The sequence below is a fragment of the Elephantulus edwardii genome, unplaced genomic scaffold, assembly GCF_000299155.1.
Source record: "Elephantulus edwardii isolate Elephantulus edwardi_28Jun2011 unplaced genomic scaffold, EleEdw1.0 scaffold00365, whole genome shotgun sequence".
Classification (NCBI taxonomy): domain Eukaryota; kingdom Metazoa; phylum Chordata; class Mammalia; order Macroscelidea; family Macroscelididae; genus Elephantulus; species Elephantulus edwardii.
The window spans coordinates 358,189-373,819 of NW_006400115.1; the positions used below are offsets into that span (position 1 = coordinate 358,189).

Consider the following 15,631-nt stretch of genomic DNA (forward strand, 5'->3'; position numbering starts at 1 on the left):
GGAGAAGTTTTTGGATGTGCATAGGGATTTGATTCTTAGAAGGTCCCATTCATCTATTTTATCTTCTCCTGGTTGTAGAATTTTCAGGATACTTGGAAGACTTTATGTTGTGGATTAGGACTGCTAGAGTTCTTCTAAGCTTTTCTTTGATAAAGTTTATAGTCCTTGGTTTTAGTCCTAGGTCCATGATCCACCTTGAGTTGGTTTTTGTGTAGGGAGTGAGGTGTGGATCTTGCTTCAGTCTTCTGCAGATATTTTTCCAGTTTTGCCAACACCATTTCTTAAAAAGGCTGTCATTTCCCCCCTTCACTGATTTCATCTCCTTGTCAAAAATTATTTGACCATAGGTAGATGACCTGATTTCTGGGTTTTCAATTCTATTCCATTTATCTATGTGTCTGTCATTCTACCAGTACCATGCTGTCTTAACCACCACAGTAGTGTAGTGAGATGCCTCCTACTTTGTTTCTATTTTTAAGGCGTGCTTTGCTTATTCAGGGCTTCTTTCCATTCCAAATGAAACTGGAGATTACCTTTTGCATCTTGTTGAAGAATGGGTTTAGTATTTTTATTGGGACTGCATTGAACATGTATATTACCTTTAGTAGTATTGCCATTTTCACAATATTGATTCTTCCTGTCCATAAACAAGGGTTATTCTTCCACTTCTCCAAGTCTCTCTTGGTTTCTTGTAGTAATGTTTTATAATTTTCTTTGAATAGATCCTTTGTGCTTCTGGTTATATTTACTCCCAAGTGTTTATTCTTGTGATTCACTATTGTGAAGGGTATTGTTATTCTTAGCTCTGGCTCTGTATTCTCTTTGTCTCTGTAGAGAAATCCAATTGATTTTTGTATTTTGATCTTGTATCCTGCTAATTTGCTGAATTGGTCAACTATGTCCAGTAGTTTTCTTGCTGAGTCTTTAGGGTTTTCTAGGTATACTATCATATCATCTGCGTAGAGAGATAATTTTACCTCCTCTGCCAATGTGGATACCTCTTCTCTTATTACTATTGCTAAGACTTCCAGTACAATCTTGAATAAGAGAGGTAAGAGTGAGCATCCTTGCCTAGTTCTATTCTTAAAAGGAATGCCTTTAACCTCTCTCCATTGAGTACAATGTTGGCTCTTGGGTGTCCATAAATACTTTTTTTACTGTGTTGAATAAATTCCCCTCTAATCCTATTTTGTTGAGTGTTTTAATCAAGAAAGTGTGTTGGATTTTGTTGAAGACCTTTTCTGCATCAGTTGATAGGACCATGTGTTTCTTGTTCTTTGCTTTGTTACTGTGATGAATTACATTAATTGTTTTCCTTATGTTGAACCATCCTTGCATACCTGTTATAAATCCCACTTGCTCATGGTGAATTATTTCTTTGATGTATCATTGAATTCTATTGTCTAGTATTTTATTCTGGATTTTTACAACTATGTTCATGAGAGATAATGGCCTATAGTTTTCTATTTTGGTGGTGTCCTTTGCTGGCTTTGGTATCAAGGATATGTTTGCTTCATAGAATGAATCTGAGAGAATTCCATCTCTCTATTTCCTGAAGTAGTTTATGTAGAATTGGTGACTGTTCTTCTCTGAATGTTTGATGAAATTCACTTGTAAAACCATCTGGTCCAGGGCTTTTTTTTTTTGGTTGGAAATTGTTGTATTACCTTTTCAATTTTTCTTTTGTAATGGGTCTGTTCAGATGTTCAATTTTGGTTTGTGTCAGTTTAGGTAGGTTGTGCATTTCTAAGTATTTGTCCATTTTCTCTAGGTTTTCATATTTGTTTGGGTAGTTTTTCATAATACTCTAATGTTAGCTTTTTTATATTATGTTGTGATGTTTCCTGATTCATCTCTTACTGTGATTATTTGTGTCATCTTTTCCTTTGTGAGTTTTGCTAATGGTTTGTCAATTTTATTGACCTTTTCAAAGAATCAACACCTAGTTTTATTGATAGTTTTGATTGTTTTTTGGTTTTTTGTTTCATTTATTTCTGCTCTAAATTTTATAAATTCCGTTTTTTTAGAGAGTGTCGGGTTTTCTTGCTGTTCTTTTTCAATTTGCTGAAGATGTTGAGTTACAGAGTCAATGGTCGGTTTTTTTCTGTCTTTTGATGTGTTTGCTTATTGCTATAAATTGACCTCTGATTACTGCTTTGGCTGTTTTCCAGAGGTTTTGGTAAATGGTGTTTTCATTGTCATTTGTTTCAAGAAACTTTTTAATTTCATATATTATTTCTTGTAATACCCAGTCATGTTCAAGCAAGGTGTTGTTCAGCTTCCAAATGTATGGTGTTTTCTCCTTTGTCTTATTAATTTCTTAATTTTGTAGCATTATGGTCTGAAAAGATGCTTTGTATTATTTCTATGTTTTTTAATTTATTAATGCTTGCCTTGTGACCTACAGTGTAATCTCTTCTGGAGAACTTTCCATGCACATTGGAGAAGAAGGTTTTCTGTGGTTTTTTTGGTGTGCATTAGCGTATAAATATTTATGAGGTCAACATGCTTTATTGCGTGGTTTATCTTTGTTGAGTTTCTTTCTAGTAGTTCTATCTGTTTTTGAGAGGGGTGTATTGGAGTCTTCTAATTTCCTTTTTCATTTTTATTAATGCTTGTTTTATGTATTTTGCAGGTCTTTCATTTGGTACATAGAAATTTATTGTTATGTCCTCTTGTTCTATTGACCCTTTCAGCATTATGTAGTAACCTTCCTTGTCCTTTGTGATGGTTTTTACATTGACATTTATTTTATCAGAGATTAATATCGCTGCTCCTGCTTTTTTCTGGTTGCCATTTGCTTGGTATATTTTTCCCCACCCTTTTCTTTTTAGTCTTTCTTTATCTTCATTTTTCAGGTGTGTCTCTTGTAGACAACATATTGATGGATTTTGGGTTTTTATCCAATTTGCTACTTTTTTTCTTTTCAGTGGTGCATTTAAATCATTCATATTCAGTGTGATTATTGAGAGGCAAGGTTTTATTGCTATCATTATGTTGAGTTCTTTTTGGTGTTGTTGCCAGTTACTTTGGTCCATAATGCTTTCTGTGGTACCTCTAAAAGAAGGACATCTCTGAGTCTTTCCTTCAATGCTGGTCTTATTTTTAAAAACTCTCTTAGGTTCTCTTTTTCTGGGAATATTTTGATCTCTTCTTCATATTTAATGGATAATTTTGCTGAGTTATTCTTGGTTGACAGTTTTGTTCTTTGAGTGTTTGATATATGTGCTTCCACTTTCTTCTTACTTCTCATGGTTTCTGCTGAGAAATCGACACTTAATCTTATCTGTTCTCCCTTATAGGTTACTCTTTGTTTCTCCCTTGCTGCTTAATCTTTGGTTCTGGCAAACTTAACTATGATATGCCTTGGTGTTTTTCTTTTGGGGTCTAGTCTATATGGTGTTCCCTGAGCTTCTTGAATATATATTCTCTCATTCTTCATTATGCCTGGTAAGTTTTCCTCTAGTAATTCTTCCACAGCTTTTTGGGTGCCTTTACTTGCTTCTTCCTGTTCTGGGATTCCAATAATGCACATGACATTTCTCTTGATGGTGTCCCACATTTTTCTTAGGTTTTTTCTTTTTCCTTCTTTTTTGAGTCTACTTTTTGCTCTAGCAGCTCAGTGGTGACAATTCTGTCTTCTATTTCACTGGTTCTGTGTTCCATGTCTTCAACTCTGCTCATGTCCCTCCGTCATGTTGACAGCATCTAAAACATTGGACCTCATATTTTGGATAGTGGTTTCTTGTTTTTCCAGTGCCACTAATGCCTCATTTGTTTTCTCTACATTGTTCTGGATTGGGTGTGTTTTGGGGGGTTCGGGGGTTTAGCTCTTCCTGGTTTTTGCTTGTAGTATCCTGTAATTTTTCAAGGTTATCTTTCATCCATTGAAAATATTCAATCATTTTTCTTTTAAATTCTGTGTCAGAAAGTTCCATCAGACTTTCTGGCTTCAGGAAATCCATTGATACTGTGTCATCCTTTGGGGGTGATGTCTTGCTTTGTGCTTGTTTAGTGTTTGGGATAATTTGCTTTCTTTGAGACATTGATATGTTTCTGATCTGAAGACAATGCTCTAGAGATCAGTTGAACAGCTACCCCACTTGTGTTTTTCTCTGAACTCCAGGGAAATGTCAATTCAGAGCCTGTGAGAGCAGCATCTTGTTGGTAAGACAGGTCAAGGTACTCCAGATTAAAGGCAAGTTCATTGACCAGATGTTTAGGCACAGGTGTGGAGATAAATGGGGTCGGGCATGCATGGGGGTGGGGCAATCACAAGGGCAGGTCAACCACTTGGGGGACCTCACTGAGACCTTAGCTGTTGGAGTGTGCTTACGATCGGGGTCCCTATTCAAATTCCAGCTGTTCGTCTCCCACCCAGTGGTTTTAACCTCACAGTCCCTGCTCAGTAACAGTTACACAGGTGTCCTTGTGCAGCGGCCTCTGCCCAAGCAGGGTCCTGGGTCCAACGGGACCCAAGAAGTCAAAGTCATATTCCCACCAACCCACTCACCTCTGCCTGGTCTTCAGTGTCCACAGAAATTCAGACAAATTACCACTGGCCCGCTCATTCCTGGGCAATCTGCGTGGCCCAAGAGAGCTCAGCCAAATTCTCATCAGTGGGCTCACCCTTGGGTACTCTTGCAGGCAGTCGGTGCTGCCCAGGAAAACCCAGTTCAGATTCTACTGGCCTTTCTTGTGGCAGATCAGTCCCACAGCAGCTCTATTGGTGGCTTCGGGCGATGACTGGATCCGTGTCGTGCCTTTGTGTTCTGATTCAAAATCCTTCTGTCCACTGCAATTAGTAGGTCTCTGTGCTGTGTGAAGGACTCTCTAGTGGCCCTGGGGCACCACTGGGGGTGCAGGGCTGTGGCGTGGCCACCAGGGTGTACCAGGGATACAGGGGCACGGGATGGTTGGGGGGCGTGTCAGGGGAATGTGGTGCTACAGTGGGGGGCCGGGGACAGGGCGTGGGCCCTGCCAGGAGTTAGGGGCTGCAGTCTGTTCCCAGATGTTAAGCTGCCAAGTCACCGGTTCTCAGCACATCAGACTGCCTGCCTCGCTGGAATGCACCACCCACCCATAGTAACTTTCTAATTCAGTTTATAAGTATTATGTGGATCTTATTCTAAAGTGCATTTGTTGTTGTAATTGTTGTTGTGTATCATAGAGTTGGAACTGACCCATAGCTGACCCTCTAGTGGGTTTTCAGAGGCTGTTAAGCAGATGGGAAGTTTTCAGGATTGCAGAGTAGCTTCTTGCCACTAGACCACCAGAGCTCCCTAGTGTGCATTCAGTGGATGTTGTTTTTAGATACCATTGCATCTTTTTCAGCTCACAGATACCTTATGTAAATCTCTAGAAACCATGTCTGATATTGTGCCATCTTTACAATTTCTGCTGTACTTAAGGTCGTTGTTGGAATCACTGTTAATCCATCTCATTGAGGGTGTTTCTCTAACAAGCATGATGTCTTCTCCTAATCACAAAAATCCCAAAATGTGTGAAATGAAGTCTTGTTATCTTTGCTTTTAATAAGCACTCAGGCTGTACTTCTTTAAAAGCAGATTTTTTTTAATTTGGGCATTCTACAATCTGCGATATATAGATGACACAACCCTGCTTGCTGAAACTGAGGAGGACCTGAAGTGCTTGCTGCAGAGGGTCAAGGACTGCAGCCTCCAATATGGATTGAGGCTCAAGGTCAAGAAGACAAAGATTCTCACCACTGGGCCAATTAGCAGCATCAGGATGGATGGTGACGAGATTGAGATTGTTCACAGCTTTAGTTTGCTTGGCTCCACAGTCAACACTCCCGGCACCAATAGCCAGAAAATTAAAAGACGTATTGCCATGGGAAAGTCTGCTGTTAGGGACCTGAAGAGCAATGTACTGAAGAGCAATGGTGTCTCTCTGGAGACTAAGGTGCGTTTGATACAGGCCATGGTCTTTGCAGTCACTTGTTATGCATCAGAGAGTTGGACAGTGACTAAGGAGGCTAGAAGGAGAATTGATGCCTTTGAGCTGTGGCGCTGGAGGAGAGTCTTGAGGGTACCATGGACTGCTGGGAAAACAAACAGATTCGTCCTGGAAAGGGTTAAACCGGGTGGCTCCTTGGAGGCAAAGATTCTGAGGCTCTGGCTAACATACTTTGGACATGTTGTAAGGAGGGACCTGTTCTTGGAGAGGGACATCATGCTTGGTAGGGTGGAGGGACAGCGCAGGAGGGGAAGGCCGTCTATGAGGTGGACTGATTCAGTGACTGGGGTAATCAGGATGGGTGTATCAGAGACGGTGTGATTGGCACAGGACACAGCAGAGTTTAGGGCTGTTGTATATAGGGTCGCTATGAGTCCCAAGAGACTCTACAGCACATACCAACAACCACAACATGCTAATTTTGCTATTCTCCTTAGCACCACGATTCAAAGCCATCAGATTTTCTTAAGTCATTCCCAAACTTGTTCAACTCTCACATGCATACAAAGCAATTGAAAAATAACTATAGTCTGGAGCACCTTCTTCTTTACACTGGTATCCTCCATCTTAAGCATTTTTATAGAGGTTGTTTCTTGACAACAGATTTGCTCAATGCAATGAAAGGGAGAATGTCTTGACTGCTGCTTCCAGGGCTGTTGATTGTGGATCCAGTTAAATAAAATAATTGACAACCTAGATGTTTTCTCTGTTTAACTGTTGTGACCTATTGATCCAGTTGTAGGATTCTTGTTTGGGGTTTTTGTGTATGTGTGTGCTATTTTGGGGTTTTTTGTTAAATTGTCGTTCATATTGAGGTCTTTGATTAAGTAATTCAATTATCCTTCACTTTCTGCAAGCATGATCTTGTCATCTGCAAAACTCAGGTTTTTGATCAGTCTTCCTCTAGTATTGGTTCTTAAATTATTTGCTCAGCGTACACATTGTCTGTGGTATGGAGAAAAGGATATCACTCTGAAAAACACTTTTCCTGATTTTAAACCATGCATATCCCCTTGTTCTGTTCAAGCAACTGCTTCTTGGTTTGTGTATAGGTTACACATGATTATTATTAAGTATCCTGGAGTTCCTATTGTTCTCAATATTATCCTTAGTTTATTATGATTAAAACAGTTGAATGTCTTTGCGTAGTCAGTAAGGCACATTATTAATTAAAGAAACCACTGTTCCGCTCAGGTTAGGTTTGTTTTGGTTTTGGGTTTTAATACAGTGGTTCTTAGTTAGGAACAGTATTGCCACATGGGACACACAATTTTATGATTGGAATGAAGACTGTCCTGTTTAGCATCTTCTAAGATGAAGACAAGGATGCTGCTACATTTCCTGCAATGCATATGATAACCACCTCCTACTCCCCGCCCCAGTAAAAAATTACCAAATCCAAAATTTTCAGTTGTGAAATTAATGAGCTTTAGACTAAATAACCTTTTTCATTACACTTTCAGTTCACATTCACCCTGTAGGGTTTAGTTTAGAGTTAAAAAGCTAATCTTCAATTAGTGATTATATGATTACTAATTAATGGAATTTAAAAACTTTAAATATTCAAATAAAATAGGATATTATTGGAGCCCACTTACCTCAGGAGCTCTCATCCAAATGGCTCCATGAGTCAGAAGGTGGAGCACAAGAGGATCTGGACCAGAAGGAAAGATACTGCAGCTTTCCAAACCTCAAGCACAGAATCAGAATGGGAAGCAGGCTGTTAGGGGTCAAGAAATCCAAATTTTCAGGAAGTAGAACACACAGTCACCGGAACCAGTCTACCAACTATACCTAGACTTCTTCAAAACCACCATCATGTGGACAGAAACAGTGGATGGGAGAATGTTTCCGACTTAACTCTGGGGCCTGAAAACTTCCATGGTACACAAATTAATCCCATATCAGGACCCCTGAGTCCTCTCTCCCAGCCTAGCGGAACTATCAGCACCACCAAGAACCTCGTGGTAACTCCAGAGATGTACTGCTACTCACTTGATGTGCTCTACTGTCACCTATGGCTTCCCACAGTCCAGTGACCCCTATACACTCTTTGTGTTATGGAAGACAGGGTGGGACATGGCTTCATGGCTACATTGGAACCTTCTCAGCCATGAATCTGCATTCAGGTCTCAGGGAATACATGTTAACCAGTGCACTTAAGGACCACTAATTACCCCTCCTGACATGAGAGGAGCTGCCTAAACTTCTCTACTCTGTTTCCCTCCTTAATAACTTTGAGGAGGTCAGTGATTACCTGGACTGGGAGTTAGGGGTATAATTTAGTCTTATTGTTGAGAATGTGCATAGAATGACATATCAGCCATAGCAGCTTCAGCAATTTCTGTATGTACAGTTCAGTGGCATTAATTACATCTCTTGGGTTGTTTAACTATTCTCACCTTTGTTTTCTAAGTGTTTTCCCTTACATAAATTCACCTGTTCAGTGTTTTCTATATGATTTTTAAAAAATTTATCTTGTCCATTTGATCTCATAACTGAACTAGACATGGATTATGATAAAGAATAATATCTTTACCTATTAACTTACAAGGAACAAAGTATATATGCTATTACTTAACCATATTTTGAATTTCCTTTGGGAAGTAATCAAATGCTTATTGACACGTGTCAAGCAATAAGTAGACAGCATGATTAAAACAATTAAGACTTTTGCTATTAAGTCACACTCAGTTGCTATATCTATTTCCTTTCCTTTAGGATATTTTCATGATCTCCAAAGTTTAGAGCTAAAAAGTTCCTTAGAGATCACCTATTTCACCCTCTTTGTTCAAATGGAAAACCTGAGCAGGAGAGCAAGAATTTAGCAGACAATTTTGAGTAATGACAGCTAACTGTAGGAAAATGGGCACAAATTGTGAAAACTCACAAAATAGTCCCAGGCTGTGCCATTAACTTGCTTAGCTGTTAACCAAAAGGTTATAGATTCCATTTCACCCAGTGGTACCTCAAAATAAAGACCTTGTGATATACTTTAAAAAAAATTAGCCACTGAAAACTGTATGGAGCAGAGTTCTCTTCTGACACATGATGTTTAATTATTATTACTATTTTTCTTTTTTTAGTAACAATCTAACTCCATAAGTTATTTTCTGCTCATGGGTTCAAACATTTGAAAAAAACATCTACACAGGTGATGTTGTTTATAAGTTTAAGTAGTGTTAATAGAAATAATGTGCCTTCCCTTCTTTACTAGAATCATATCCCTTGTTTCAAGGATGAGGAAATTGATTCTCAAAAAGGTTAATTGACTTGCCCAAATAAAAGCCCAAACTAATAGCTTATATTTATGCAAGGGGTCAGTGTTTTTTTTAAATACTAAGATTATATCTTCGTATTCACGTATTAATTATATTCTACCTCAGGTTTAATATTGTCATCATCAGAGCTGCTAAGCATTGTTTTATTTTGTTTATTTCAGAATTTTGAGAAATTGACAGAAATTAAATTGGAGATACTAGAACCAAGTCTCTTGATGCACTAATTGGAATATCTCTTGAGATACTAAAATACTCAGTATTCAATTGCTGGTCACAAATAATTTTTCCCCTATAATAGATACTGTCTTCTGAGAACTCTGAAGCAATGTCAGACTTTGAGAGATGCTCTTATTGCTGCAGGAAGAGAGATTATATGGCATGGGCGAACAAAAGAAGAACCAGCTCATTATTGTAGCATTTGTGAGGTAAGTATTTTTACCTATAACTGTTTTATAAAAAGCCTCTTACCTCTTCAGTTATTGGTTTCCTTTAGTTATTTTTTAAAGTTTGCTCATTTTTTCAGTAAATAGGAGTGGGGGTGTGTGTAATAACTAAAGAGAAGCCAAAGCATTTACTGAATTTGAAATTGCCTTGAAATTTGTTGTTACTTGTTGTTGTTGTTATGTGCCGTCGAGTCGTTTGCGACTCATAGTGACCCTATGTACAACAGCCCTAAACCCTGTTCTATCCTGTGCCAATTGCATTGCCTCTCTCACACCCATCCCGATTACCCCAGTCACTGAATCAATCCACCTCATAGAGGGTCTTCCCTTCCTGCGCTGTCCCTCTACTCTACCCAGCATGATGTCCCTCTCCAAAGACCTGTATCTCCTTGCAACATGTCCAAAGTATGTCAGATGAAGCCCCAGAATCCTTGCCTCCAAGGAGTAGCCTGGTTTAACCCTCTCTTAGTTGTTAAAATATAATTCTATATATTTCACTGTCTAAGGAGAAAACGGTACATAGAGGCACAGGCCGTGACCATCTCTCTGAAAGAGCTAGAGGGAATAAGAACAGCATAGCCCCTTACTGCCCCAGAGCAAAAAGCATATAAAGAACCTCTAGAGCCACAGCACCAACAACAGGTCCATTTATTCATTGCTCACTCACCAACTCACAATTGTAGTACTAAGAATGGGGTTTGTAACAGAAGTAAGTAGGAGAGTGGAGGAGGCAAAGGTTATCACCCAAAACAAGTCCAGATTTTAGCCCAAGTTCCAAGGCACTATTCCTCAATTAGTCTAGACTCTGGTTTCAGTTCAGCAGTCAAATCCAAATCATTCAGCAGGGTTTGCCTCAGAGTGGTTATAAGTCAGCATCTCCTTTCATCATCAAAGGTGAAAACATCAAAACCTTTAACTATGGCCAGCAGAAGTACAAGAAGCCTCAGGTTACACCTTGCCACAGTTTCTGCACAGCAATGCCATTGTCACACCACGATTACCAGAGTCTTGCTCTAGTCTTCCACAAGTCTTGCTTGCTTCAAGTCTTGCCTCTCAGTGTGGGAAACACTTTCTCATATTCTAGTACCACAGCTGTTGATGTTTTGCAAGACTACGTGTCGGCAGTTAAGGTAGCTGGAGACCAAAGGGGACTAACCGTAATGGCTTACCTCATTCACTACCTCTGAATTAACTTTAAAGGTAATGTATTGCCAAGTTATCTTTAACAGAATATAACAAAGTTTATTTAGTCTGAGATTTTAAGCAAGACTATTCAAACATACGCAGATTTCCATAAACTAGGTCTTGTCTAGTATCGCTGCAAGTTGTAAACAAATGATTGTTCTGCGCATGACTCAAATTACCATTTTAGTATTGACGTAAAATATCCTCTAAAAAAATTGTTGTGCCCATCCTTGAAGGATGAATATGATTTGAATATGAATATTAACATGCCAGAGAGAAATAGTAGTAGAATGCCACTAGTCATAGGAAAAGCATAAGAGAATGGGGATACTAAACTGTTTATTCTGTAAAATGTTTGTGGTTTGGTGTGACTAGAACATAAACTATGCAAATTCTGCTTATAAGTCTAAGTGGCAGGTAGTTTATAAAACATCTTGCATAATTTTAAGAAAATGTATGTTTATTCTGAAGTCACTGATGCTATCAAATATTTTCACAAGGGACTAAGTTAAATTTTTTTTTTCAGGAGAGAAATATTGGAGAAAATAAGAGATAGGGAAATGGTAATGTAAGTAAGAGTTATTGTTGACTCCAGGAGGATTAGCACAAAGCTCTGGTCTCCCTTTGCTAGTTTAAGAATTGGGTCAGCAGGGGATGTGGGGAAGAGAGGGAGAGCAAGCAGCACAGAGCTTAGCAGGAAAAATGAAAACAAGTCAGGAATTTGAATGAAGAACTAGAGATTGTATCAAGTACAGTATGTTAGAGAAGTAAACAGGTCACCCTCCCTGAGTGGAGCAGTTACTTGGAGTTCTAGGGTCCTTGCTCTACAGGATGTGAGTACACATATGTAAACTAGGGAAGTGTTCTGCTTGCATTGATGCTGAATATTTATCTGTCCCATGGATGAATCAGTTGAGGAGTGAGGGATAACAAGGTGTTTTGGCCTAATATGGTCTCCTGAGTCCCAACACATTGATATCCGTTGTAATTGTCCTGGAACAAATAGGAGTGATTTTTAGTATTAGAGGGAAAGGTTGCTATCACCTACCCAGTCTGTCTCTCTGCACTTGTGCTACCTTGAGGGGAGTAGGGGAAGTTCTTGTCATTCCCTGCCTCCCCATTCCTGTGTGGTGTCCTCAGCTTTGGCCTAATAATAGTCTCTTTTGGTCAATGATAGGTTGGTTCTTATCAACTGTTCCCTGCTTCCTAATTCCTTTGAGGTGTCCTCATTTCTGACCTAACTCTATATCCCTAACATTACAGCCTAAACTAGAACCCAAAAGTAGAAAGTAGAGAATTAAAAAATGCTTAGATCAGTAGAGCAATTTGTTAGATGGCAGAAGTGAAGATCAAGTGGAAAAGTGCTCATAAATTCTCTGTTCAAATCATTAGACTCATGTTGCTGCCAGTTGATATAAGTGAGAAATATGGGGAACTGTTCAGACCTGACATGAGGCCATGAGTTTTTTGTCATGGGAAAAAATTCTAGCATAGGCCATCTTTCTGATTACTTGCTATGCATCTGAGAGCTGGACTTGACACCTTTGACCTGTGATGTTGGAGAAGAACAGTGAACATCCCATGGACAGCTAAGAGAACAAACAGATATGTCTTTGAGAGGGTGCAGCTGGCATGTTCTTTAGAAGCAGGAATGATGAGACTTCTCCTCACATACTTGGGACATATTCCTTGGAGAGGGACATTGTTTTGGGAAGGGTGGAGGGTCGGCGAAGGAGAGGAAGACCCTCAACTAGGTGCATTGATGTGATTGCTGCAATGGGCTCTTATGTGTCAGGAAGTGTGAGGATGGCACAGGATAGAACAGGGTTTAGATCTTTTGTTCATAGGGTCCCTGTGAGTCGTACTTAACTTGACAGCACCTAACAACAACAACAAACCAGAAACAAAGATACTAAGAATCCTTGCCTTGAAATTCTGTAATCCTGAGGTTAAATTTTATTGGAAATTACTGAATTCTTTTTTTTTTATTATTATTAAATTTTATTAGTTTCAATGAACATTCACAGGGATTCTGGGCTTTCACTCCTTCATTGCCGCACCATTCTCTCCACCCTCCTCCCCAGTTTGTTGTTCTTCCCTGCGATCCGAATGTCTGTTTTAATTGTCCAATTGCCACAGTGCTTGTCAAAGTCAGTTTTGATTAATCTCCTTTGTCGGTGTGTCCTTTGCCATTCCCTATCACTCCTCCCTGAGAGAGACTTCACCCTGAGTCATAAGGAAAAGGGGATGGCGTATTCTCTTAGCTACTTCCTGCTGAAAAGGGACGCTGTGGATTTCAGGGTGAAGATCTTCTCTCACTACTCTAAAGGGCCCCTTTGGCAGTAGGAAACACATAGACTATTATGGAGATTGATTTTGGAATTTAGATGCACTCATTGATTGTGCTTGGCCGTACATGTTCATATCCTTGAAGATGTATCATGGGGGTGTTGCAACCTAGAAGACACAAATTTGACTAACAAGTTATAAGTACATGAGTCAAAAATTATGGAAAGGAAATTACTGAATTCTTATTGAATATTTTATTTCTGGTTATTTTAATGTTGTTTGGCTTGACCAAAGAAAGGTGTAATCTCTTCTTCTTAAGGAAAATGGATATATGAGTTTTCTAATATCTGAGAGTGAACTCGTCTCACATTGTTATTCCTTATTCTGCATGAATTTTAGCAACTCATCAGTCTTTCTGCATAAGCAAGTGTTCCTGTTTTTAAAGCCATGTGTTGTTTATGAATATACTTTTTGTTTGTGCCCATAATACACATGATTCTTGTAGTTGATAGCCATGTTTTTCTTAGTTGCTACTCTTAACCAGAGATTAACATTTCTGTATAAAGCAGAATTTTGTACTATAGTAATACAATAAATACCACTCTCCCTATTGAATCCTTTTTTTTCTCTGTATAAAATAGGTAGAAGTTTTTGATCTGCTTTTTGTAACAAATGAGAGCAATTCTCAAAAAACTTACATAGTACATTGCCAAGATTGTGCTCGAAAAACAAATGGAAACCTGGAAAATTTTGTGGTGCTAGAACAGTACAAAATGGAGGACCTGATGCAAGTCTATGACCAGTTTACATTAGTAAGTAAAAAAACATGTGAATAATACATATTTAACTGGATTATAAAGCAGTAGTCTTTGCTTTGTCACCTAGTAAGTGGCAAATCAAGAAATACTAAAATTTTCCTTTGACTCTTTAGATGGATGGTACATGAGAGTATATTCATATACACACACATACAAGGACTATAGATATGTAGTTGATACACCTAAATAATACAACAATAAAACAACCAACCCGCTTAAGACCAGCTCATAGCAGTCGTCCCTTGTAAATCTTTATGGGAAGAGACTGTCCATCATTTTTTCCCCATGGAGCAGCACCTCCCACATGTTATGATTATTACATTTAAAAATCTTTTTTAACTATGGTTCTCGGGGATAGAGGGGAGGTGGGTGGGGAATTTTTTTTATACTTTTGGTATACTGTCATACCATTTGTTATTTGATCCTACTTGAAAAATCATTGTTGTACATAGCTTGTTAAGACTTACTATATGGAACTCTGGTGGTGCAATGATTAAAGTGTTTGGCTGTTACCTGAAAAGTCAGTGGTTCTAAAGCATCAATACTCCTCGGAAATATGAGGCAGTCTGTTTCAATCAAGATTACAGCCTTGGAAATCCTGTGAGACGACTCATAGGTTAAGCTATGAGTTATAATCAACTGAATCAATATTGCTTTGTAGTCAGGGGCTTAGAAACACTATTAACACATTGCAGCACACTTTAAATTGACGACCATGCTTAGAAACAGGGTTTTTTTTTTGTTTTTATGTATTACCATCATTTGGCAACGTGTTAACAATTACATAACTAAATTAACATATCTCGCTTTTATTTTCAGGCTCCTCCATTACCATCCTCTTCATCTTGATATTGTTCTGTGGACATTAAATAAGAGATTTTCTGCTGTTCAGGAAATAACCCAGTACTGCATCACTAGTTTTTGTAGCTATCTCACAAGGCTGCTGGCTGAAAATTGTGTCTATGCAACCTTCCAAGTGCGAAGTTTGAACCAACTGGACAAGGGAGAGCACTGCTTCTACTCCAGACTCACAGAGTTAATCCAGCTATACTTAAGAGGAAAAAACAAAACCAAACCATGTTTTGTATATATCTAACAAAACTGGCAACGTCATACAGGCTACTGATTTGACAACCTCTTTCATATTTCTGTTTCTGAACTGATGAATTGGTTTTCATCTTATGTTTTCCTCTTTCAGAATTTTCTTTGGAAAAAAATAATAGCTGGTCATTTCTTTGTAAGGTAGTTAGCAATTTTAAGTCTTTCTTTTGTCAGCTTTTTTAAAATGTGGAAAAATAGAATCTTTTTTTACTGCTTTTATGTTTTTCTGTCTTGTTTTCAAACCATTTCAAGTTATATTCTTGGTTCGTAAATAAAACATTAGAAAAAGAAAATTAACACCCAAGTCACAAAGATGTTGGACACATAGACTAAGGAATAAACTTCGGATTTGTAGTTTTTGTTTCTAATACTGATGTAAATTTACACTATTTATAAATATTTATTGCTTGAAAATATTTGTGAATGGAATGTTGTTATTTTTTTCCAGATTTACCTGCCATTGAAATTTTAAGGAGTGCTGTAATTTCAAGCACTACTCCTATTACATTTTCTATGTGTAAATAAAACTGCTTAG

General features: G+C 38.4%; 1 protein-coding gene and 1 pseudogene across 1 annotated transcript in view; both read left to right on the forward strand.

The window, feature by feature from the left end:
* Positions 1–8,260, forward strand: part of LOC102864454 — a 23,604-nt pseudogene extending 15,344 nt beyond the window's left edge.
* The window catches only part of LOC102859961 (lysine-specific demethylase 6A-like), a 230,183-nt gene extending 215,339 nt beyond the window's left edge, over positions 1–14,844 (forward strand). The window contains 3 exon segments of the mRNA XM_006902075.1: positions 9,559–9,685; positions 13,819–13,989; positions 14,815–14,844. Of these exon segments, the coding sequence (XP_006902137.1) occupies positions 9,559–9,685; positions 13,819–13,989; positions 14,815–14,844 (328 nt within the window).
* Positions 14,845–15,631: the final 787 nt, after the last annotated feature.